Here is a 26,827-nt window from a genome sequence, read left to right on the forward strand (position 1 = left end):
AGGGTCTGCTTGCAAACCCCAAGCACATGGTTTCAATGAGCTTTCCATCCACTTAAAGAACTCTCCTGAATCCACACGGGAATGTTTCACACAGCCAAGCAGCACTGACACTTCCAGCTAAGCACATGTGCATGATGCAGTTTACTCCAGGCTGTCCCTTCACTAAAGTAGCTGCTACTGGAGTCTGAGAAGTTAAAACCTCCAGGATGAGCTGCCTGTGGGAGTAATGAGAGGCTGCATTCAGTGGGATATCCTCAGGAAAGGATGTCACCAGCCAGCTAACAGCAAACCCTCACAAGACAGGATCCTGCTCTCTCAGCAAGGAAGCCATCTCCTAGCAGGTCCCCTAGAGATTTTCTGTTCCCTCTTTTTGAAGCAGGTGCTGGGAGTTACTATGAGATGACTGCAAGATGTGGATTTACCACTCAAACCACCTGTTACCACTCAAACCCAGCTGGCAGCACAAACAAACCCACCTCAGTGTTTCTGAATGCAAACCCACAAGCTAGAAATGAAAAGGACCTTGTCTGAATTCACAGAATCATCCTTCTTGGGAACCTTTGGCTATAGCTGAAAACCCACTGGTGCTCCTGAGCATCTCGGTCAGGTTTCCAGCTTGAGACGCCTAAAAGAAGCGTGTTATAAATAGCATGCTGAGGACCCAAAGCTGGTTCTCATTTCCCATGCTCTGAGTCATGGTTTCAAGCTGGCAGAGAGGAACTGAGGAAGCTGCCTCGGCAGCCCTTTGAAGAAGATGGAATTACAGGAACTAAAATTAGAAGGGCACATTTCAGGAATAGGTAGACAGTTCCCCTGCTGACCCTGACCTGTTGACTCCAGAGGTGGCAAGGATTTGCTAGGACTGCAAGTAATGGAGCAGAAGGAGCATGAGCCTAACAAACCTGCCTCCACACAGGTCATCTGGCCCCAAATCCAGGGGATCTCCTCCTAGAGCAAGATTGTCTCTCAGACATCTGTTCATCCCCATTCCAGAGCTTTGGCCTTTAGATTTCCTGTATCTCAGCAATTCCATTAATGCAACCACAGTCTTAATAATTGAAGAGCTCTGCTGTAACATACCCAGCCACAACATGCAGCTAAGAGCTGACATCTGTCGCAGATCGCCTTGTCCAACCCTCCTCTTAATTTATATTAAGCCTCCTGAGTCAACAGCATTACACCCTTCTACCAGCTTCTAGGGTTTAAGGAGACTTAGTCTCAGGGCACAAGAGACACAGCAACAGTGTGCGTGTGTGGAAACACACAAGGCTGAACACCCTTCATTGCTATACATGTACACAGTTCATGTTGATCATTGTTTGCTTAAAGGTGATGTAAGATGTCCTGTGGTGATGGCATGGACTGCAATATGTGGGCATATATATGGACTGCAATAATGGGCAATAAAAAGGCTAAGGAGGCACCTGACACAATTAGTCTCTAAATCCACCCTTATCTGACCAAGACATTCAGGTGTCCAGCACATGTTGCTGGAGTTTTATGGAAGATGCACATGTCATGTCACAGAGAAGAGCAGCAGAGATGCTGATGTGCCTGCAAGGGATTTGCTTTCTCTCTTGAAGTAGTAGAAGTTGATTATCCCAACTGAACATTTAGATTGCTAGGGCTGGGGATAGAAAATGAATGTGGCAGCTGCGGTACCCTCTCTGTGGGTCTGAATTGGGGTCACCCAGTGAAGCTGCCTGAACCCAAAATCAGACATGGGGAGCAGGGCATTGAGCTGCTGCTGTACAAACCCAGCACCCTCACCAGACTGTGTCTTCTGCTGGAGGGTGTCAGCACTGTCCAACTGTGAAGCAAGAAGGAGCAAAGGGTTTTGGGTTGGGTTTGGCAGCTTCATCTGCAACGTGCCAGACACCTGAAGGAAAGCGAGTGAGCGCAATCATTAACCTGGGCCCAGGGCAGTGGTGCACCTCTTACCGTGGTCGCTCTCCGTCCCTGAGCGGCCCCAGTACCGACGCCTGCGTTCCGGGCTGTGGGCATGCCGCTCCATCACCGCTGCTATGAACCGGGTGTTGCTGACTGGAGAGAGGAACAAACACAACTGGTTGGGAAGGGAGGGCTGGCACTGCCTTGTAGCAGTGGGATAATCAGCATAGGGGAGAGGCTTTCTGCAAACTCACTCTTCTCAAATGCTAGTTCATATAAGAAGATTGTCAAGAGACAGAGGAGGAAGCGTAAAAAGAAGGTGTTTAAGTATGGAATAGATCAAGAGCCAGTCAAACCAGTTCACCTCATCTGCTTGGATTAATAGAAGTTAGGGCATTTCTGTGTCAACACTAAAGAACCTGTGGCGGCACTGAAAGCCTGCTCAGAACGAAACTAAGCAATTGGAGAAGCAGAGATTGAAGCCATGAAACTCAGACACACTTATTGTTCAGCCTGAGTGTTGACACAGTTTCAAATCCTGGGTATCACTTCAGCTCTCAGTGAGGGCCCAGAGACAAGGATCTGCTCTGTCTCTGCAGCTCTCCCAGTTCAGATACACCAGCTCATCTTACAGCACATCAGTACCCCACTCAAAGTGCCGGTTTTACTGAACGGTAAAGGAGTACAAGCATCCCAAATCAGTGCAAGTAAGATTTGCTGCCCCATTGGTTGAACACGCAGGCCAGCCTTGGCCTCTGCTATGCAAGGCAGAACAAAGGTGGGAGTTTTCCATCCCCTGTTCTGTCACAATTCTAATTTTTCAGCTGATCAGAGCTATTTCTGGAGCTGGGCCTGATGAGGGGCACACGGGGCAAACCTCCTCTGCACATACTCAAATGAGTCTTTTCACACATAAAAAAGGAGTAACTTTTCCACATGACGCTCAGGGTGCACTGGAAGTTAAAGTTAGAACACTGTTGTGTCGTTTTCTACTGCTAAAAGAGATTTGCTACTTACTGATTCCTCTGTCTTCGTGGCTGTCATCGTCTCTCTCGTCCCTATCGTTTTCCAGGTTGGACATACGCACTGACATTTCTACACACCATTAAACACAGAAAAATGCAACTGTTAAAGAGAAAACTTGGGGATCATCAACATCACATGGACCAGATGCAGAAACACAAGTACAGAAATCACATCCTAAAGAGGCCAAGCAGAAAGGGTGTGAAAGCTGCAACTCTCCCACAAGCTCCACTCTTGTGCAGAAATAACCATAGGTCATGGGTGTGCTATGACATGGGCCAGGAGGCTGTGAGCCTGGTTTCTTGGGTTAACTCTAGGAAAAGCCTGCGTTCAGCTTCCGGACAAGAGCTGCCTGTTCAGCATTTCGGGTGGCAGCAGGCCTGGCAGCACCCAGGAGAGGGCAGCAATACACAGTGAGCTGGATGTGAGCAGCCTGATGTAAGGCTTTGCTAAAGGGAAATTAAGTGGGGTGAAGCACTGAAACAAAATCATGGAAAGAGTTTTGGGATCTTTTTAGTTGGTTTTGTGTTGGGTTTTGTTTGGTTGAGTTTGGGGTTTGTTTTGTAGTTGGTTTAATTCCACACGCTCCCATTTCTCTCTGCAGAGTTATCAGCTCACCTTGAGCAGCCAAGGGTGACATGTGCTGGTGACTCCTCCGATGTATCTGGTGGCGATACGCATACACTGCTAGGACAAGCACCATGATGCAGCCCATAATGCCTCCAGCCACCGGGCCGACTGGTGCACTCTTGATCATGTTCAGAGTGATCACCTCATCTCCTACATCGAAAGGGACAAAACAGAGGGGAAAAAAAGCCATAAGTGCTCTGCTGAAATATTTAAACGAACATCTCTGAAAATTATCCACTCACAGAATCCCAGCCTTCTCCCATTATATTTATATCCCATATATATAAAAAACATATTTATAAATATAAAAATATATACAGACACGTTATGAGAAGCATGCTCTGACACCAAAAGCACGTGTTATTGAGCACAGTTAAATACAGCACCTATTCAGAAAGGCAGAGTTACCTATTGCTCCCAAGTCATCCACATAGGGGCTCTTGGCTCCCACAATGCCACCAAAGCATTCCTTCTGAAGGGCACAGTAGGACTTATCCAGATGGGTCTTCCCATCACTGTCTACCATACACCACTCACAGTCCAACACACCAAAGCAATCCCTGAAAATGGAAACCAAGACAAGACTTCATGTTCTTTAAATGTTAACACTTCTGGTTTGTCACAGCTCAGTCTGTTTTAGAGTCATGAGGCAGAGGGAGGCCAAAATCATCTGTGAGCCCTCACATACACAATGTTTGACCACCAAAACCTTGTCATTAAACTGCTCAAGTACCACCAGGGAAGTTATCCAGGGAAGCTGCATCTTCAGCATGCATCTCCCCAGTCTGTTTGCTAAGGTTTTGTTTTCTCCATCACTCAGCCTGAGCAAATCCTATTTGTAACCCCTCCAGCAAGACATTCCTCAGCTTGGTGAGGTCTGACTATGGTTCCACCCTTTTTCTGCAGCCCTTTGGAAGACGGAAGAAAGGATTTGGAAAGTCTGGGCAGAGCACAAGATGTTCCAGCAATCTCAGCTCCCTGGAGACCTCTTTCAGCTAGCAAAAGAACAACCAGCCCTCAAGCTTCTCTCTGTAATGCTGGAGCAGAACAGAGAAGCAAGAAGCTAGAAATGGACAGGAATCTACCATCTACAATGTGTTCCCAAGTCACCCCTGCCAAAGTACAGTCTACATTCCATGAACACTTTAGCCCGCACATTATCTCCAGCAGGCAGACAAACATCACAGCACTATCCATTTTGCTAAAAAGGAAGAATTTGTTGTCCTTTCAACAGCAAATCTCCCATTTGCACAACCCTCGGGTCTCAGAGCCACCAAGTGTGACAGGAAGGCCATTTGGTTGCTGTTAATAGTGTCATGCAACTCAAATGGGAACCCTGGGATCTTCTGTTTCAGCACTGGAGCATAAAGTCACCACTGGTGTGTGCTGTAAGATCTCATTCTGCCATCAGACCTATTTTTACCATTCAAGACTATAAGGAAGAGCTGTTTTCACCCAATTCTTTCAAGTACACAGTGTATTTGGAGGGATGGAGAAGGCCACTTTACCCGCTCTCTGTTTTCTGGTTGCACTGAGTGTTAATGCACTGTGGGAGTGCATCCTGCAGGCTGGGATCAATTGCTGTGAATGTCATTGGCTCCTGATGAACTTCACAACTCGGATTCCTATGGCAGGGCAAAAAGCAGAGCCTTGTATTATAAAAGTAGTCAAAGCACAGTGAAAACCATCAGTTTTACCTCTTCTAGATCATCTCTAGATATCATATCCATAGCCTGTATCAGCTGTAAGTTAGTGTGAACGAACAGGTAACTTTGTTAATGGCCTTTGTGCAAGCTGTGTGTTAGGGGAGGATGGGCCTCACCTGCTCTCGGCGTTGGTGAGGTTGCCGGTGCATTCATTCACCTCGAGAGGGCACTCGCACGGGCACTCACATTCGTTCTGCTCCATTCTGCAGGAAGGAGACACAGAAAACGCATCAAGCATCGCAGCACCATGGGAACCCCGCCGTGCAGCTCCACCAGCAGCTCACCGCGGGGAAGGCTGCTCAGCCACCTTTCTCCCTCTCACAGGAACACAGGGATTGCTCTGTTCTGCACTGGGACTTAGGATAATGCAGTGGCAGAGCTTCCCTGGTCTGTTGTTACCCACCCCTTGACGTTTCAACCCTGGACAAGTCTCAAATCTGTCCTTACTCCCCACATCCAGCCCAGGAGCAGGAGAAGCTACAGCAAAGTGAGGTAGCCTGGCAGTGCTGGGTTACTGGGTGGACTCAATCCTAAAGGTCTTTTCCAACCTAAACTATTCTATGATGTTCTTGCCAGTGCGACAAATGTGCAATGATGCTGGTGTAGGCAAAACCTCTTGCAAGCACCAGGATGCCCTCAATGGGAAAACCACATCAAGCCACATAAAATTGTGGGTATTAATATGCTGAACAAAGGGCCTGATCCACAAATCACTGCCCTGAGAAACTAAATCTGTCGTGGCGTTTTAACATAAAATCATGGAATGGTTTGGGTTTGAAGGGAACTTCAAAGCTCATCCAGTCCCAACCCCTTGCAATGAGCAGGGACATCTTCAACCACATCAGGTCACCCAGAACCTCATCCAGCCTGGCCTTGGATGTCTCCAGGGATGGTACATCCACAACCTCCCTGGGCAATCTGTGCCAGGGTTTTACCACCCTTATTGTAAACAATTTCTTCCTCACATCTCAAGAATAAACTACCCTGTACTTTCATACACTGACAACATGGCAAAGGATCAGCAGGATGCCAAGTCATTGGGTCTCTTACCATCAGTGTAGGTAAAGGAACTGGTTTGTTTTCACTTCAGTTTTTCCCTGCACGTTTTCATTTAGCTTACAAAAGAAATGTGCTTTTTATAAAGCTCAAGTCAGGAAAGAGGGAAACAGTAAATGCCTGGAGCCTCACTTCCCATCTCCTGCTCACCTGTGGCAGTTGAGGCAGAGCCTGTCTACCATACTGCAGGCACAGAAGGCAAGTGAATCGCAGGTCTCATTGACGATTCCCACAAAGGCATTGGTGCCTGGAATTCGTGTCAGCCTGTACTTGGAGCAGTGACTGCCATGGACCAGGTTTGTCAGGTCACCCTGAGGAACACAACACAAGTAGTGTCAGCAGCATAGCAAGAAACTCATTGTTTCAGGGCTGAAGACTTGCCCCCTTCCAAGGAAACCCACAGAGCTGCGGGAACACAAATGCATGTGAGTGCCACCTTCACAAGTAAAATTGCCTTCACATGAAGCTGTTCATCACCCTGTTGAGTTTTGCTTCCAAGCTGCTACTGCTGAGTGGAACAACTGTGGAAGGTAGAAAAAATACTCTTGGCTTGTAAACCTTACACGGACCCCAACACAGGAAGGACATCCTCAGCACAAGAAGAACCTGAAATTGTTGAAGGGCCACAAGGATGAGCAGGGGCTGGAGCACCTCCTGTACGAAGACAGGCTGAGAAAACTGTGGGTGTTCAGCCTGCAGAAGAGAAGGCTGCGTGGAGACCCCAGAGCAGCTTCCAGTGTCTGCACAGGGCCTACAAGGATGCTGGAGAGGGACTCTTCATTACAAACTGCAGGGACAGGACAAAGGGGAGATTTAGGTAGGATTTAAGGAAGAAGTTCTTTCCTGTGACAGTGGTGAGGCAATGGACCAGGCTGCTCAAGGAAGTTGTAAATGCTCCATCCCTCCATCCCTGTCCAAGGCCAGGCTGGACACAGGGGATTGGAGCAACCTGCTCTAGTGGAAGGTGTCCCTCTCAACGGCAGGGTTTGGAACAGGATGGGCTTTAAGGTCCCTTCCAACACAAACCAGTCTGGGGTTCCCCATGTACATTCCATCAGTAAATGCATTTATCTGGACACCAAACTAGAAGTTGAAGTTACCAGAGACCTTTACTACCCATGCACTGGTCAGGGTTGGAAGCCAGAGGTCAGGTCAGAGGACCCAAAGCAAAATATCCCAACTACTGCTGGAAATTCCTCACCTAAAGCCACAGAACTGCTCCTTTTTCAGGATGCTGGATGAGGCTTTGCAGGCACCGACCACAGTTGGCCAACGCTCACATCCATAAGCCCCTGGATGTCAACTGACTCCTCGTGCAAACACAGCCTGTGCAGTCCAGATCGCTGAGGTTGTGTCTGGGCAGGGGAACGGAAGCCAACCCACACGGCAGGCTGGCTTCCAGCCTCGTCTGCCCAACCTGGCAAGGCTTTCCCAAAGAAACCCAACCCAACCAAAGTACATTCAAAAGCCAAATGAGACAGAAAAACACACTCACCACTAAGCTGGTGTTGAATTTATAAAACCGCTGAACTGTTCTGTCACTGAAGCTGTTGCAGAGGTTTTTCTTGACAAAGTTGGGGTGGTTCAGAATGTCATTTGCTACCAGAGGCTCCTAAGTGAAAAACAAGAAGACTTCATGCCTTTGAAATCAGACACAGATAGCAGTTTCTCTACAGCCCTCACCACCTCAGAAAGGTAGGATTAAACCAAGAGAAAAAGGAGGCAGACCTTGTGTGTGATGTGCTGCTGCTCCACTGGTGCGTGTCCCTTGGGATCGATGAGGGTTGGGTGAGCCACAAGGTACCCTCTGTCCTCCATGATAAAGCACCTGCACACAGCAAACAAAGCAGAGAGCTCCCCATCAGACCTCAAGGGCATAAAACCTGATCTGAAATTTATAGCCAGAGGACAACTTTCAAAGGCTTCCATTTATTGAACCAACAGGGCCATTAAACAAATTCACTGGAAAATGGCTTTAAATAGTATAGTAGGGATTTCCCTGCAGCTTTTAAATCTGTAACTGCTGCAGCGAGCCTGGACCATATAGGACTTGAAAAGGGAATGGATTAGAAACAGAAAGGAAAACTGCTCAGTGCGTTTTCTTGTGTGATCAGGAAAGATGCAGATATAACCAAGGCCAGGTTGGACACAGGGGCTTGGAGCAAGCTGCTCCAGTGGAAGGGGTCCCTGCCTGTGGCAAGGGTTGGAACTGGAGGAGCTTTAAGGGTCCTTCCAAGCCAGACCCATTCTAAGATTCTAGGATAAATGCAGCATAATGAACTTGGAAAGCTCTGACAGTTTATTAGTCTCCTATCTTGCTAATTAAACAGAGATTTCACACTCATCATTAATAACCTCCTGCTTTAGAATTCCATTTTAACAGGGAGATAAATCACTCCTGTTTCACCCTCAGCCTTCCCATCCCTTTCTCTCCCTTTTCAGCTCATCCCACGAGTTTCCCATCTGATCTCAGAGAAACCATGTCAGATCTGTGCCCCTGTCCCAAACCCAGTGTGCTGCAAGGATTTATTTAATCCATGCTGTTTGGGCATCTCCCGTTTCCATAGCTGCAGACAGCCACACTGGGGAAGGCGAGAGCAAGAGAATCAGTGGCTGCAGAAGGGGGACAGGGGGAGGTTAATGTGACCACTCAATGCTCCCAAAGAGCCCAGCGGGGTGGCAGCCTCCTGCCTGGGGCCAGCAGCACTTTAAAGGCTGTGATTCCCATGGCAGTCTGCTGAGTAAAGCTCTGCCTACACAGAAACATGGAATGGGTTGGGTTGGAAGGGGCCTCAAAGATCATTTAGCTCCAATCCCCTGCCATTGGCTCATGGAAGGAGAGAGCAGGTATAACTTAAAGCAATCGGCTTCTCTAGATGGGACTGTGCACTTGAGGTATATAAAGGACTCATGAAAACTTGTAGTTTGAAAACAGAGTGAGTGCAGAGGGAAAAAGCTCAGCAGAGATCCATTAAACACCCCTTGATGCCTGACAGACAGAAGAGTTGGCTCTTAGTACCTGTGTGCATTTACACAGAGGCTGTAAGCATCAGATCCAGCTACGTTAGAATGCCTTAGCGATATGCTTGAAATTCCTCATTTAGGGAATGAGGAAACAGAATAAAGCATCTGACCCTGTTGATTGTTAGCAGTTTTTAACTGGGAGGGGGAAGGAATGCTAAACCAGAAACCCTCATTTTTTTTGGTACACCATAAAAATAGATTAAAAAATACCCAAACCAAACCAGAAAAGAACTGGAGGACAACAGAAAACCACTTCCCTTCCCAAATTTAAGGTTTAAAAGCAAACAAAGAGACAACAATGCCCAAATCCTGTTATCAAGTTACTCCGGATCCAAACCAGGGTCTACCCCTGCTACCCCGTGCTTAGAGAGGAACAGTTCAGTTCCACATAGAGCTAAATAAACTCAGACTACTTCTGCCTCATGCTGTGCTATGTACTTCTGAGAAAAAGATATCAAACGTGTATTTTAATAATCATAGTTCTAATAATTAGAGATAATACATCACCATTACGTGCTCACAGTAACTAAATAGCATAATGAAAACAAACAGAAGAGAATGGGAAGTGTGGTCATTTAATAAAGAACTGGGTTGGCTGCCCAGGATTTCAGTGATGTCTAAATGAAGTTATCCTCTGGTTTTGTAACCCTGCAGCCTGACTGCTTGGCTGATGACAGCTTCATCTGGAATAAAGTCCACATAATCTTTATGAGCAGAACAGTCACAACTTTTAGTGGCTATCAGAGAACACACATGAAAAGGAGCAGAATCGTAGAATAAGAGAGGTTGGAAAGTAGCTCTGGGTCATCTGGTTAAAGGAAAAGAGAAGAAAAAGGTTTTAGGTATTTCCTGCCTGGCAGCAGTTCCTTCGCTTACCTTATTTTGTTTCCTCCGTCCTGGTTACAAACTGGGAGCAGGTCCATGAGGACTTTGTAGAAGTATCGCAGGGTGAAGTCAATGCCCATCACTGCCACTGAATGTCCTGAAGACATCTGAGCACTGCAGAGAGAGCAGGGAAAAAGAAAAAGGCTTTCATGGCTCTATTAATAATTGATATTTTAATTACTCAGTTCCTACTTGACCTGGGACTGGCTTCCTTGGTGTATAAAGGACCAGCTCGAACCCACAGCTCCATGCTGAAGCTCAGTTCAGTCTCTTTGTGTTTAAATCACTGGATCCTAGAATGGTTTGGGTTGGAAGGGATTTTAAAGCTCATCCATTTCCAAGCCCTGCTGCAGACCCAGGAACTGACCCATCTCCCCACGGGCTGTTCTCCCTCCACTCTTACACACACCCTACCACCTACAGACATTTGATATTTAGCAACAGGCATTAGGGTTAAAACTCCCAACGCTCACAAGTGATGGAGGATGTGGCTTCTGCATTTCTAGTCCCCAAATCCCCACCACCTCACTCTGGTTGTGTTCTGCACTGCTCCCCTTTATTCAGTCCCCAGCATTGGGATCTGAAAATGAAGCTGCCATAGACTTTTTATTAAATCCCTAAAATCCCAAAGTATAGGAGTGATTATGAATTTCAGCCCAAAAATAGAGGACAACAATATTTATTAGGGCAGGTTATGAAGTGGTTCTGTTATGTGGTGATGTGAGGAGCCTGAGGCTGGACCAGATGATGAGGGGAGCTCCGTCACTAGGTTTCTAACATCCAAACTCTCAACATTTGCTTCCTGCAGCACTGGGATGGCATGGCCAGACCAAGCTACCTCTCATCCCTAAGGATGCACAATGATCAGCTCGTCCTCAAATCGCCGGGTGTGCACCTATGTGAACCTTCTGTTAATGGCAGAGGAGACACCTTTGACTTGTTGCTTCTTAAAATACTGTTCTAAACAATTTTATCTCTGAAGCTGGGAAGAAAAATGCTGAGAAAAAGAAGACAGATGGCAGAGCTGGACTACACAAAGCAGAGCCTGTTGGCAACCCCTTATCATAGAAAACCAACTCTGTTTACTGGACTGAAGCTTGCTGGCTATTAAGGAGGTATAGCAAGGATGCAGACAAATCTGATTTGTAGGTTTATAAATACAGATCCTAAAACCCTGTCTTTAACTTATTTTTCACATTACCCATTTCAGGGAGAAGGAATGGGAACAGGATGACAGTGAAACAGCACGGATACATTTAACTGTATAGGACAAGGCATCAAGCTAGGAAGTTACTGCTCTGTCCTGACAGGCAAAAAGCCATTAGGAATGCTTTAAATATGTTTTACTTTCATTTTTAAGCATTAAATCCTTCTGCTTTACTGATGCAAGCTCTATTAAATAACATCTTGCATAAACCTTGTATCCACTGCCTCCAGAAGGGAAGTAAGACGTACATAAACTGGGAACAAGAGGAAAGCTTCAGTTCCAGAGAAGCTAATAGTATTATTTAAACCCAGAGAGCAGTTTCTAATGCGACTATGCCTCTTAACTGCCCTGATTCCCCCCCCAGCCCTCTTCTTTTTAAGCTAAGACCTCTTTGGGGATTATAACCACAGGTGACTATAAGCTTTAGGGGTCATATTTACCAAGGAATCACACTCACATCTGCCAAACTCTCTGTAACCGTTCTTTAATCATGTTCTAATAACCCACATGAGCTCTAATTTCTTAAAGCTAAGGAAACCATCTCGCACTAGATAAAAATCACAGTTCTGACTAATGGCACTTCTCTTCTTACAAAAGTGCTCCTTTCCTCTAGGTAAATTCCTCTGTCAGAAGCACCATCAGGCGTTCAGCCTCATAATGCTCCTGCCAAAAGAGACAGGCAGACGTCCTGTGGTGGGAAATCCCAAACAGAGCCGAGATGTCTCTGAGCAGAGAAGAGAAGCAGTGACCTGGGCTCTGCTGGCTTTGTGATCCGTATTCACCAGCATGTTAGAAGTGACCCTTGTACGAGTAGAAGCCACTAGGGCAGAAGCCACGTGCTCAGCTACAGTATTGGAGGAGACTCTGTAAAAACCAAAATGAGTAACTACTATTTCTGAAACTTGGGAGAACTTGTGACAGAAAGGTTTAGTACATACCCTATAAACTGACCTTCTTTAAACATAGAATCCCAGACTGGTTTGGGTTGGAAGGGACCTTAAAGCTCCTCCAGTTCCAACCCCTGCCATGGGCAGGGACACCTTCCACTGGAGCAGCTTGCTCCAAGCCCCTGTGTCCAACCTGGCCTTGAACACTGCCAGGAATGGGGCAGCCACAGCTTCTCTGGGCACCCTGTGCCAGCGCCTCAGCACCCTCCCAGGGAAGAGCTTCTGCCTAAGAGCTCAGCTCAGTCTCCCCTGTTCTGGCAGGTTCAAGCCATTCCCCTTGGCCTGTCCCTGCAGACCCTTGTCCAAAGCCCCTCTCCAGGTTTCTTATACCCCATTTAGGCACAGGAGCTGCTCTAAGGTCATAAGGTTCTATTACACGTCACGAAAAGCACTTTAAAACCAGGCCTGGTTTTCAGTTCTTGAACACATACGAGTCACCCTGCAGTTTTCTCTCCCACCCAAAGCAACTCTTGATCATTGAGAGTATGCTTGCTTGGCACAAACCTCAGAACACCATTTACCTGGATGAATGGACTGTGTGACTGATCGTAACAACATAGCCAGCCCCTCCAACATCCAAGTAAGGACCAGTAAAGGTAATGAGTCCTGGGTTAGCCACTGCATGCAAATACCTAAGGGAAGGCAAAGGAAATGATCAGAATTAGTGACAAAGGGTTACTTTAACCTTGCAGGAATAGAGAGAGACACTGAATTCTGCACAAGGTGAACAATGTGCTACCAAATTGATATTTCTGGATAGTAAACAGATACCTAAGCACGATTAGGACCCAGATCTAAAACAGACTAGCTCAATAGATGTTCCTCATTGCATCCAACTGCATTAAAAGCTTAATTTATTCTACACAGAATATAGTTATTGTAATTTTAAACATTTTCCCCCAGAATATCCTATGACTGTCCCAAACACAAAGTAATGCTGTCAAAATTGAGATGTTGCAAATGGAAAATCAGGGAAATGTGAAAGAAAAAAATCCCATGCCACCCCAACCCCCAAAACAATGATGAAAATAACATGGCAGCTTTTAAAATGAAGACACGGGATTGTAAATGTGCACTCAGTTCATTTGCAATATCACAGATTCATAGAACCACAGCCTGGTTTGGGTTGGAAGGGACCTTAAAGCTCCTCCAGTTCCAACCCCTGCCACGGGCAGGGACCCCTTCCACTGGAGCAGCTTGCTCCAAGCCCCTGTATCCAACCTGGCCTTGAGCACTGCCAGGGATGGGGCAGCCACAGCTTCTCTGGGCACCCTGTGCCAGCGCCTCAGCACCCTCACAGGGAAGAAATTTTTACTATGATATGTATGATGTGTATTATAATACATATATATGTATATGATATATATGAATGCACCCCATTTATCTTAATGCCAAAAAACCAGCAAAATTCCATCACAAAAAGAACAAAAAACCTGAGGAAAACCTAACCAGTAGCCATGGTAATGGTATTTTCAGGGAAAATATGTATCAAAGAATGACAGCATGGCCAATGCCAGGAGCATTTCAGAGCCTTCCTTCTGCAGCTGGATCCACTGGCTCATGCCTTTCCCAGTGTCATGGTGTGGAAGTACCTGTCTGGCTCCTTTCAACAAAGCACACATCCACACATGCTCCAGAGCGCTCTCATTTCTCCAGCTCTCATTTGTAATGGATACAAATATTTTCCCAAATCAGATGCTGCTGCATAATTAATAGTGCATTGAGCCAACAAATTCCTGCTGTAAATGAGCAAGGAAACCCACTGTAAATAAACAGAAAGACTAAAATATTCACAACCAAAAATGGCACAAGGACCTGAAAATGCTCCTGGAATTGGCTAATCCTGAAAGGGATGCTCATTTCCTGAATATTTATAGTCCCATCTGCCATGGCAGGGATGTGAAACAGAAGCTATCGCTTGAAATAAGAAGGATTGAAATTAGAACCAAGGAAGGTTTTAACAAGCTGTATTTAAGCACCAAGGATGAAAACATTTCTAGTTAAGTAGTTTATGAGCTGGCCATGAAAAAACCCAGGCTATGAAATGGATACCAACTATTTCCCTTATTACCCTTTGGGATTATCCAAAGCTTTGATAATGGGACCCTAAAAACTCACCATTGTCTCCTGGTGGGATCAAATGCTTTGTCCATGAGGGAACCGGGGTAAATTCGGAGCACCCCATTGGGGGTTGCTATGTAACGGCGCACAATGTAACTGTTGAGGATGCTGATTTCCATTTGTGTCATCCATTCATCTGTGACGTGACTGGTAGCCATTACTTCATTTCTGACAGAGAACTGCAAAACAAAGGCAGACCTGGCAGGGTTCCTCTAAGACTTGCAGGAAAAGATAATGAGCTGCTCCTGGGGTTTCCTAAAGAGCGATCAGAGATCATCTAAACTCAATTACTTGTCTCAAGTCTTCTCACACCAGACGAATCTGGCACATTCCAAGCAAAGGGAAAGCTTATTATAATGAAATAATGTTGTCATTATCTCTGAGGCTCTTAGGATTTGCCTTTTTACTTCATGTAAATATAAACACTGCTTGGCTTGCACGCAAAAGAGATATTTCTCATTTGTGTGCTTAAGAAAACAAAGGTTTTTCTGCTAAAAACTTACTGCAACTTTAGTTTTCATAGTATTTATTTCAATAGCTGCTTATTAACTTCCTTCCCTGCTCTTGGGGAGGAAGCCTTCTCCCTCGTTTCCCCTCTTACAGGCCTTGAAGCCCACAGCCATCTCCCCAGGCATAGGAACAACATTCCAAACCACCCCTCTGTAACCCTTTGAGCATGAGGAGATGAATGTTCCTCCTGGATGAAGGTGTGGGACATGAGGGAACTATGTCCTCCATGACCAGGGCATACCTTCAGGCCAGGATTGGCAATGAGGCGCGTGTTGTCACTGAGGTATGCTGTGTAATGCTCCACCATCCGCTTGGTCTCGGGCTGGCTGAGGTGCTCGTAAGGAGAAGAGAAGCTGCCCGCAGAGAGCATTACTGTGGGGCTTTCTGAAAAGAGTAAAATGTGAGAAAGGACAATGACTTGCACACAGTGCACAGCAAACACATCTGTACCGTGAAGGGTATCTGATGTGATGTCCTGGCTGAGGATACGTGGAGGGAATTACACTGATGCACTGTTCACTCCTCTGCCTGTTCCTCTACTCTCCCACACTTTGGCACGCAAAGCACACAGATCCTTCAGGTCATGGGTGGGCTGTGAGCACAGGAAGGAAACTCGAGGTCTTCCACCCAAACCAGAGCATTCACCAGCACCACAAAACTCAGGTTGCATGTGAACAACCTTCCAAACAGTCAGTCCACACAAAGTCAGTCCACTTAGAACCATGGAATCCCAGACTGGTTTTTGATGGAAGGGACCTTAAAGCTCCCCCAGCTCCAACCACTGCTACAGGCAGGGACCCCTTCCACTGGAGCAGCTTGCTCCAAACCCCTGTGTCCAACCTGGCCTTGAACACTGCCAGGGATGGGGCAGCCACAGCTTCTCTGGGCACTCTGTGCCAGCGCCTCAGCACCCTCACAGGGAAGAGCTTCTGCCTAAGAGCTCAGCTCAGTCTCCCCTGTTCTGGCTGGTTAAAGCCATTCCCCCTGGCCTGTCCCTACAGGCCCTTGGCCAAATTTAGAGGTAACAAACAAATTCATTTCAGTTGAAATTTCAGTTACAGATAATGACCAAATGGAGAATTACAAGCCAGGAAGAGGGAGGTTACCACTAGCAGTGTAGCTGTCTGAGTGATTTTCAGAACAGACTAGAAAGTGAACTTTCATTGTGCAGAAACTGCAGTACCAGACAGCTTTTTTGTTTTAGAAGAAAAATGATGGTGATGATGCAGTGCTGAAGGCTGAGAACTCCTTTTCTGAGTATTTGACCCAAGGAACCCAATTTCCCCATGTGTAATGGTCTCCAGAGGAAAAATTTCACTGGAGTTATGTGGACTGTTCTGTTTTTGTTCACGTTCCTCTGAAACACATCACCATACAGCCAGCAACCAGATGTACTGCAGTCATCACTTACAAACTTCTATTACAGTCCTTCATCTGCTTCCCAGACCAAATACTCTGATGTAATTGCATTTTACTTTGCATGAAGTTTTTCCACTTGTCAGCTTAGTACTGGGGATTTTGGATATTTTCCATCTATATCTTGTCTTTCTGGATAGAAAAATAATCAAGCCTAGGCAGCACATTAAAGAAAGAAAAAACCCTTTACTTTAAACAATTGGCAAAGCAATTTCCATAGGTTTGTTAAGTTTCTCCCTAACTCCTCCAGTCTAATCTCACTTAGCTACTGGTGGCACTGCAATATAGCTAAGAAAATCCACCACGAGACCTTCAAACCTTGCTACAAACAAAAGCACTGGAGAAGTACTCATAATATAGCAGAGATTTTAGCAAATCCCCGAAGGTTAATACTTAGATATGAAAATTTGCAACTTACTATGATTATATAAAACCCTTCTATGTTCTTAGGATATATTTTAAGCTCTCTATTTTTTCCAGACACTAGAACTTACACTGCCATGGAGACTCTCCCTCTTTCCAGAACTGGATGATCTTAAGGTCCTTTCCAATCCTAACTATTCTATGATTCTATGTTTGAGCAACTACTAAACTTAGTCAGGTAGAGCAGAATTGGTTAAGCTTAAATGCAGGAATATGTCAGTAACCCAAAAAATTTAAGCAGGTAAGGAGAGGCTAGAAACCATCACAGCAGTGAAGTGCAGTTTCCCCCAACAGGCTTAACTTCTGGCTTCACATGGATTGATGGTATTAAATGATTACGGCAATGAGAAACCTGCACAAATCCAAAGTCAAAAGAACAGGAGTCCTGCACAACCGGCTGGGACTTCATCTTACTTAGGTTATTTGTCAATAAGCTGCTTTACAGCTGAGAGCAGAGAACTGAGTTTTAAGCTTGGTGAGGCATCTCTCACTCTCAGCACTCCACTTTCTGGGAACTTGATGGAGCTCCCAGATCAAGTTAGATAAATGCATTCATGGTGCATTTATCTTGTACTCTGATGAGCAGTCCCACTGCGTTCATCCGTGCAAGTGCTGGCCATTGAGCAGGGAAGCTATGATCAATGAAAGGTAACAGCTGATTAAAGAATTAGCCTTGGAAATAAAAGCCTCTCAAGAGAAGAGTATTTCCAGGGTTTTGTGAGAAGCTCTCTACTGCCACACTCTACAGAAACACACACAAGGTGGTCCAGATGAATTGTGAGGAGGCTTTACCTAAGGTAGCCAGCTGCTTGAAGTGCAGGCAGGCATTTGGCTGGCCCAGCAGATCCAGTCGATGATACAGGAGCTTGCTGCTGGGGACTGTGTTGAGATTCTTCAGCTGCTTAACAGGTATTTCTGGCTGTATTACCACCACACACAGAATAAAGGACGTGTCCTGGACCTGAAAAACATCGGGCAAGTCATCAAACAGAAACAAAAAGGTGGAGGAGTTACAGAACTTATATTGTGTTTAACATTCACTCTTCTCTTTAACTGCTCATCTTGTCCAGTTCTGGGAGGCAACACCACACTTAGCTACACTCTCAAGGATCACAGTTCCCACTCTCAGAAAACAGACAACTCCTTTCAAAGAAGCTAATATGGACTTAATCCTATAGAAAATAGTGAAAAGTCCTGTGCTCAAGCCACACAGGTCAACATGCACTAGGGGAACACTTGTCTCCAGTGGTCTGATGACCACAACTCAGTCCCATAGAGCCACCTTCCAGTCTGTAATCATCTGGTATGGATCAGAGTCACTGAACTGTCAAAAAATCCCAATCTTCTCCATAGTCTATGGAGAAAATACTTAGTCTTCAGGAAAAAAATATTACATTAAGACCTTCATTTTGTTGTTCAATTAGCAATAACTTCTAATAGTGTTCTGTGGGTACTTTTTGAAATGTCATTAATGGAGGAGAGGCTTCAGGTTCACACTTGATAAAAACACACTGGTATTCACTTTATGAAGAATACAGACAAATGAACTCTCCAAAATAAGATCTTATCATCACCACTCTTCATTGTGTACTGCATGTGTCACATGCTTTACTGGTTTGTATATGTTAAATATCCTGTATAGTACATCAGGCTAACAATACCTGGAGTTGCCTAGCTGCTCTGCAAGGGTGTTTGATATTTAATTTAGCATTACAACATCAGAAAATTAGCTCCAGACACCCTCCTATATGAATTTCTGTTACACAACGACAGATGTAATCTCTTTAAACTGCTCAGCTTAATGGTTTAGGTTAGATTTAACTTAATACTGTGAAATGACCCACAAGTACCCTCTTGAGTTTGTTGGCACAAAGAAGTAGCCAATTATTTCTGGCATCAGTGAGAAATACTTATATTTCTCACTGATTATATTTAAGGATTATATGTAACCTTAGATTCCATTTTATTGTCTGGGTCAAGACTAGTGTTCAGATATGTTCAAAACTGAAGAAAGGAAGATAGCTGCTAGAAGCTCTCCTAAAGCTCTTACAGCTGATGATACAGCCTGTTGCATACACATCATGCCCAGTTTCAATGAAAACTTCAATATCATTAATGTTTGTAAGAAAAGTGTTAAATTACAGCAAGCAGCATCACTGACTTGATAGATAGACTTCTGCAACAAGACAGTGTCAGAACGAGCTGACATTTTCCCCACTATGTTAATGTATGGATCATACTACTTCACTGTATTCAGTAAATTAATGTACTTCAATGTATGAATTTAGTCTATGCCATCCTGTAATGGGGTTGATTTTATTCCTTACCATTTTCCAGGCATAGCTGACATTGTAGGCTTCTTTTCCGATTTCCCTCAGTTTGTTCACATGCCAAGAGAGTGAGGAGTTCACAGGAACTGTAATGATCTGGCTGCCCAAGGGAATGCTACATTGGCAGATAAAACATGCAACACTGTATTAAACACTGAGAAAATGCTTAAGAAATATCTATGTATTGTGCATTTATAAAAATATCCAAAGATATGGTGAGATTAACTGTTATCTGGTTTGGGTGAAGACAAGGTGCATGTATGCTGAAACACACTCATGTACTACCACATTTTGAGTTAAAACACATACTCAGATTAGGCAAAGGATCAAGAAAAACCTAGGCCAAATAGTGGGAAATCTTCCTGACATGAAAGAGAGATTAGAAGGAGTATCTTCTGGATCAGTTATGGAAACCAGTGGTTAGCACACCAAATGATAAAATGAAGATAAAAACAAATCAGAACTGTTGGGAGGGGAATATTCCACCAAAGTATCCAGATATTGTAGGAAAAAGAACTTTCTATTCTCTTAAAACTCCTCTGGAAACACCTGTAGTGTCCTAAGGACTGCTAATGTTTGGCCTCGTACCCCAGTTCCTTACCTAAGGATGTTCTGGCGCACCAGCTCAAATTTAGGGATGTTCTCATAATGGATGATATCTGTGTGGAGTGGTGGTTCAGACAGCAGGTAAGGCCTGGTAAGGGATGGGTGCATAAGTGTGTATCCTGAAAAAGAAAGACACAAACCCATACATTGAGTGCAGTGTAACAACTGAGCCCAGAATGAGTATTTTTAGGGGAAAAGAACAGTGACTACACAGAGGTTGTGCAAAGTCTTAACAGTGAAAAAGCAAATATTATCACCAAAGAAGTTGCAAATGAAGAACTAGGTAAGCTGTAAACGAAAGACAGCTTGAAGAACTAAGCAACAAAGAGAGGCTGGGATGAGAAGGGCTGCACCCACATATACACCAGTTTTGCCTTTTGACCCAACACACAGAGAAAACCTCAGCTGTTACACATGTAGGAAATCTCCACAGGAAGTAAATCTTTCCTCAACAAAACTTCAGCTGAGGAATTTTAAGTCATGAAACCACCTACAGTCTCCAGCAACTCCCGGGCAAAACTAACCCAACAACATGGAATTAATCTTCTAATGGATATTATCTTTCATTACTTATCAACTATTGAGAGACATGAGAATTGAGTTTCCTTTTGGTAGTTACTGACCTCAGTGGGAATAGAAGAGATTATCTGAGCCAAAAGTTACCTTTATTATCAATGAGGAAAGTGTAGGAACCCAAAGAGTCCTGGTAGTAGGTGACATCTTCCAAGATATAAGCGAGATTAACATCTACTCCAACAATCCCCAGCAGCGAGTTGCCAAAGTAACATGGTTTACTCACAGTCATTATCAGGCCTTAGAATGAGAGAAATAACATAAAACCATCAACAATAACATCTAGTTAATTCTTTTAAACAGAGCATGTGTTTCATCATTTCAACAGGTTATGCAGTTAAAATTGTTATAGAGCATTCCCTGCAGGAATACAGACAAAAAATGGCATGCCTACAGGGAAGCTTGAGCAGGTTATTTGTCATGTCTGAGCTGGTCATCTGTCATGTCTGGCTACTGTTAACTACTCACCCAAGTTAGTTAATGTCTATGTTTCTGATAGTGCCCTGAGGTGTATTTGATCCATTTATTAAAATACACCACAAGTGATGTTTTAAGGCTGTTGTCAGCCTACAAGGAAGAAGCTCTTCTCTGTGAGGGTGCTGAGGCGCTGGCACAGGGAGCCCAGAGAAGCTGTGGCTGCCCCATCCCTGGCAGCGTTCAAGGCAATGCTGGACAGAGCCTTGGGCAACATGGTCTAGAGTGAGACATCCCTGTCCGTGGCAGGATGGATGATGGATGATCTTAAGGTCCTTTCCAACCCAAACCATTCTATGATTCTCCAACTGATGCCTTACAGATCGGCAATGCATTTGCCTCAAAAGCCAAGGTAATATTTTGCTCTTTTAACCTCCTTTAAGGCAATTGAAATAGGGGGAGGAGGGAGGAAGAGAATTTGAGCTTGTAAAGCAACAATAGGGATGAATTCTTTCTCATCTAATTGCATATTCAGAATATTAAAACCTTCTCTGCCTCACCAAATCCCAGTATGGCCACCGTACTGAGAATCATGCCCATAATTGCACAACAGTTTGGGATGCATCTTGTGCCTGAGGTAAGAACTCTCAGTAATGTCTTATTTCTTTCCTTCCTACATCGCTGCTTCTTGGAAACTCAACAACTCTTTTACTTCAAACCAATATAAAATTCATTTGCCTGTATAAGCTTTTAAGTACACTTTGAAATTTAGGTAAGACTGATGTTCTTGATTGCACCATTTCTAATCCTTCTGTTGCTCAAAGTTTCCATTATGCTTGGATATGGATTTGTGAGAGAGTAATAATACAGCTTAATTACCAGGGTTATGAAATACAGAAAGCAGCATTCTGACTCAGAAGAGATGTGCTCAGAAACAGTCTTCAGATTGTTTTGGGACTCAACACAGACAGTAAATGTGCAACCCAAACTCAGCATAACTCTCAACTACTCCTCTGCCAAGACTGAGAACAGGCAAAGTCCTGAGTGAAGAAATACAGAACTTGCTCAATTGCTAAAGCAATATAAATTAATATTAAATGTATTTCCTAACACCACTGTGATGGTCACATCTCTTTACAGATGGCAGTGCTAGAGAAATGTTACATGAGCTGCCCAAGAACTACAAGGGATAAAGCAAACAACTCCGACCTTCCAAACATGTACACTGAGCTTTAGGAAGGGCACCAGATCCCAAAGTTAAGAAGAGCAGCAAGACTGCATCTTACAGCTGATGATGCTTAAGCAAGTATTAACTCAGGCCAGATGGGGCTTGGAGCAAGCTGCTCTAGTGGAAAGTGTCCCTGCCCATGGCAGGGGGTTGGAACTGGATGAGCTTTAACATCCCTTCCAACACAAACTAGTCTGGGATCTATGACCCACAGCTGAGTGTGATTCCAGCCAGGGGAGCTCTGCCCAAGCCCACTCCCTACCTCCCAAACCTGCACCCAGCAAAACCCCCAAAATGATCACCCTGCAGTGCATGCTTAGCCTGAGCAAAAATGAAACTATCTGATTTCTGCCTTTCTTACATGTGTCATCTCATAGACATGGTGGTACACTCCCAGAAGTCTATTGAACTCCACAGCTTCAGTCTCTCCATTACTGGATGTAGTGTGAGATCAGATCAAGTTGAACCCACAGTTTTTGTTAACATGGCATCTAATTTTAAGGGAAAAGGGAAGATCCATGCACCTTCCCTTCACACTGATGCACCACATCAGCATAAGCTGGATACTGTTGGGAGAATCAGACTGTGGAGAAATTATCACAAAATTCAGCATATCACTCACTCCAGACTGGCCAGGCAACCACCAACCAGCTCAGGTTTTCTCTTCTGCCCAGTTCTTGAGGCAGACCAAGGGTGCAGAAGCTAAAGGAAGAACTAAGGACAGTAAATTCTGGACAGTGATGAATTATCTCTTTGTGCCATTTGCCAACCTGTTTGCCTTTTCCCTTCTTGCAATCCCCTGAGTCTACCTGTAACACCCCAAGATGGACAGAAGTACTGAAATGATGAACCCTGCAACACTGTAGCACGGTGATGGCTGTCAACTCAATGGAACAAGATTCTTTGCCTCAAGTACAAAGAACTTCTCTCCACAAATGCAATGATGTGTGCTGTATATGTACAAGTACACAAGGACAAATTTCACCCGTAAGAATCCAACCTAAATCTGTCTATTCCATGTCTTATTACCACTTTTTTAACAACTAGACCTCCTGCAGATAGAACAACCTCCTGGCATGAAAGGCTAATTTAATGTTTGCCTTAGGAACACACCTGAAAGCATCATCTGGAAGACTACAGTGTGTTTGGGAATATGTAAGCAAACAGAACCTAATCTCTTATGCTTTTATAGCTCCATTCAACATAAGCACTCACCATCTCCCATTTCATCTGAGAAAGGCAGACTGAAGACTGCCTCATCGATCATTCTGTTGGGGAGGTTCGTATAGAATCGGCCAACTGTTGTTTCCAGGTTACTCAGCTGGTTGAGGACCATCATGCTCCCCTTGATCACAGGCAGGACTGTTCGGTTGGACACCCCATACTTCACTGAGTTCTGCTCTGCCAGGTCTCTCAGAAAGGCCAGTTCCTTCAAACCTGTCACTCCCTCTGAAACAGGGATGCAAGAAATAGAAGGAAGGAGATGAAAGCAGCTTAATTTCCACCAAGACTTCTGTACCTTACTCCAAATACTATAAATTCAAGGCCAGGCTGGACACAGGGGCTTGGAGCAAGCTGCTCCAGTGGAAGGGGTCCCTGCCCGTAGCAGGGGTTGGAGCTGGATGAGCTTTAAGGTCCTTTCCAACCCAAACCATTCTAGGATTCTATGAAATAAAAGCAAGATGATACATACACTAAACTGTAGGACTGCACATATTATAGGCTTATTTAAGCAATAAGGTAAAGTGCTAAAAATGGGTAGGGATGTAGAAAACATAATTAGCTTGAACAAAATTCAATAAGCTTGCCTCTCACATACTGTTGCACAGCACAAAAAATGAACGTACTGTTCACATCACCACTTTAAACAAAGATCTTTCACCAAAGACTTATGTGACTTATAAATCCACAGGACAGCTCTTTGTTCTCCACCTGTGGCTAGTCCACATAAATGACCAGGAGCACATTACACATTCTTGGAGATAAGAGGCTTTGTTCTTTAGCTTAAACATCATAGTTTCATATTTTACACAAGTGTCAGGCTCAATTCCTGCAGGCAAATCAAAGACTTTTGTATATATTAGGTCTGCATTGAGTATTTAAATTTACAGTCAAACAATGCATCAGCTTAAGTGCTGGTTTCCTTGGCTAGAGTCAGTGTGCAGCTCTCAGTAATCCATCATACAGGCTGCTTACTGAAAATGCTTTGTTGGAAAAAGAATAGGATGCCAAACTACTACATCCATGATCTTCATATTTAACTTCACTCTTAAGTTGGGTCTTAAGTTACCAAAGCATTTCAGATTATGTTTGATGTTACATTCATGCTCCTGGCTGATGACTGATACAGAAGTCAAGTATACCCTCACTTTGCTGCACCAGGAAACATGGGCAGTGTCAGGAAGGTTTACAGTTGCAATGGTTATCACATCTAATTCAGTCTGGTTGCCACTAGACAATTCCAGCAACAAAACTGTATCCTGAGCAGCTGCACTATGATATAGAAGCACTGAGTTGCACTGAGGTTTTTATACCAAAGTATTAAACATCTGGATGCAGTCTGGATAACTAAGGCCAAAATCCATTAACAAACTGCTCCCAGTAAGGCATGGAACTACACTTGAAAGAGCTAATAAACTAGTTGTACAATGAAAGGGAATTTTCATCCACTAGAAACACAAAATCATTTCTCACCATTCATAAGCGCATAAGTAAGAATCATAACTGAGTTGTTGAGGAAACTGTTCTCTTCATTGATGACCCGGAGAGTAGCTTTTTTATCATCTTCTGAGGAATCTTTTGATGTAATCCCAGCCGAAAGATAAATTATGACCATATCAGTATCTGAAAAGAGTCATATATAGAGTGCAGAAAGTGCATTAGGACTTAAATTCAGGGAAGTCATGCACAGCCCTTACATCTGCTTGCAAGTGTGTATTGCCAATAGTTTCATTGGTGAGTGACAGTGGATAAACACATTGCAGGCTTATGAATTACATGATTTGTTATTAAACTCCATTGACAGCATTTAACAAACATGGTTTGATTTGGTGCCTACCAGCCACCCAGAAGCACTGTGGCTTGTGTCTCCTGAGCAGACAGGATGCAACCAAGCATGTGAGACCAGTATGCAGCATGCTGCCGAAGCTGCTCTAGTTCTATGGAGAGAGCTTAACAAAAGACAAAAACCTGCAGGTTTCATCTCCTGACCCACTGTTCTTCTCCCATCCTGCAATTCTACAGTTAAGCTGTGCTGCATCACAGGGGAGCATCTGATTGTATTTCTCACATGGAAAGTGAATGGTACTTTGCCAGTGTTGCTGCCTCAAGACCTGTGCGAGGGATTCAGCATCACTGTTGCTGCTGATCATGGGACCCTCCTCATCCTCCCTTTGGTAAAGTTCATCAGCCTCTGGTGCCAGGGCACCCAAGAGTTGTACACAAGAAACTCCAAATCCCTGTAAAAGACCTTTTCATACACTATTCCTCTTTCATGCCTGCATTACCATTGATGCAATTTATTCCATGCCTTGCAGTGTGGTAGCTGGAGCACACTACAAGATGAAAGGCACTTGACACTTTCCCATGGTGTAGGATAGACAAGTTGATGACAAGTTGGATGATCGGTTGACTACAAACCTGGCAGTGTGCCCCTGCAGCCAGGAGGGCCAACAGTAACCTGGGGTGCATGGGGAGGAGTGTGGCCAGCAGGTCAAGGGAGATGATGAACCTGGTGAGACCACATCTGAAGTGCTGTGTCCAGTTCTGGGGTCCTCAGCACAAGTGACAAGGAACTACTGGACAGGGTCCAGCAGAGGCTACAGGGATGCTCAGCAGTCTGGGGCAGCTCTCTTGTGAGGAGAGATTGCAGGAGCTGGGGACTGTTTAGTCCAGAGAAGAGCAGACTGAGAGGGGATCTCATCAATGCCCATCAAAAGCTCAAACGCAGGTGCCAGGAGGATGGTGCCAGACTCTTTCCAGTGGTGCCCAGTACCAGGACGAGGAGCCATGGCCATAAACTACCACACAGTAAGTTTCCCCTCAACGTGAGGAAGAGCTTCTTTACCATGAGGGTGGTAGAGCCCTGGCACAGGCTGCCCAGGGGGGTTGTGGAGTCTCCCTCTCTGGAGACGTCCCAAAGCCAGAATGGACACGTTCCTGTGTAACGTGCTCTGGGTGGCCCTGCCTTGGCAGGGGTTGGACTGGAGGAGCTCCAGAGCTCCCTTCCAACCCTAATGATGCTGTAGTGTGTAAGGCTTGAGAAACACGACACGGCACACTGCCGCCCATCATCACAGGCCTTGTTGGGCATGAAGACGAACACGTTTTTCACGCTGAGTATGTTCTTGGCCAAAGGCCTCCCTGAAAGCCTTGGAACACGTACATTCATATCCTTGCACACCGACCTGTTTCATCATATTCTATCTCAGTGGCTTATGCATGTAATTAAATCACTTGTGAGGATTATACATCACCAGATGATCTGAAGCACATGAGGTTAGGTGGTTACATATTGACTTTGTTGTCTCATCTGGCTTTTTTTTGTGGGTTTCTTTTTAACAGGTACAAAGGCTTTGACTTGTACATTTTGTCATCATGGCTTGAAAAGAATTTCAGCCAGAATGACGTAAAAGCGGCTCATGTGGGGGTTATTTCTGCCTTTCCCTCCCCCCACTCCCTCCTTGGTTTAGAGGCTAAAATAAGGAAAAAAAGCAAAGCCAGGCATTAATGAAGCTTTGGCTGCAGCTTTAGGAAAATTGTGTATGTTTCCTAGGCTATGGCATAGAATCCTGGAATGGTTTGTGTTGGAATGGACCTTAAAGCTCCTCCAGCTCCAA

The 26,827-nt window shown here is 44.7% G+C and overlaps 1 protein-coding gene across 1 annotated transcript in view; it reads right to left on the reverse strand.

Moving 5' to 3' along the window:
• CACHD1 (cache domain containing 1) overlaps positions 1–26,827 on the reverse strand; it is a 107,201-nt gene that overhangs the window by 2,383 nt on the left and 77,991 nt on the right. The window contains exons 8-26 of the mRNA XM_031050741.2: positions 24,684–24,833; positions 23,205–23,438; positions 20,438–20,587; positions 19,770–19,893; positions 19,166–19,283; positions 17,631–17,799; positions 15,241–15,383; positions 14,487–14,668; positions 12,890–13,000; positions 10,206–10,328; positions 8,034–8,133; positions 7,801–7,917; positions 6,456–6,616; positions 5,366–5,452; positions 5,052–5,168; positions 3,952–4,103; positions 3,532–3,693; positions 2,908–2,985; positions 1,942–2,043 (exon numbers count right to left, since the gene is read on the reverse strand). Of these exons, the coding sequence (XP_030906601.2) occupies positions 1,942–2,043; positions 2,908–2,985; positions 3,532–3,693; positions 3,952–4,103; positions 5,052–5,168; positions 5,366–5,452; positions 6,456–6,616; positions 7,801–7,917; positions 8,034–8,133; positions 10,206–10,328; positions 12,890–13,000; positions 14,487–14,668; positions 15,241–15,383; positions 17,631–17,799; positions 19,166–19,283; positions 19,770–19,893; positions 20,438–20,587; positions 23,205–23,438; positions 24,684–24,833 (2,580 nt within the window). The remainder of the gene's footprint in view (positions 1–1,941; positions 2,044–2,907; positions 2,986–3,531; positions 3,694–3,951; positions 4,104–5,051; positions 5,169–5,365; positions 5,453–6,455; positions 6,617–7,800; positions 7,918–8,033; positions 8,134–10,205; positions 10,329–12,889; positions 13,001–14,486; positions 14,669–15,240; positions 15,384–17,630; positions 17,800–19,165; positions 19,284–19,769; positions 19,894–20,437; positions 20,588–23,204; positions 23,439–24,683; positions 24,834–26,827) is intronic.

Source organism: Melopsittacus undulatus, chromosome 6 (genome assembly GCF_012275295.1).
Source record: "Melopsittacus undulatus isolate bMelUnd1 chromosome 6, bMelUnd1.mat.Z, whole genome shotgun sequence".
In the NCBI taxonomy this organism is placed as follows: Eukaryota; Metazoa; Chordata; class Aves; order Psittaciformes; family Psittaculidae; genus Melopsittacus; species Melopsittacus undulatus.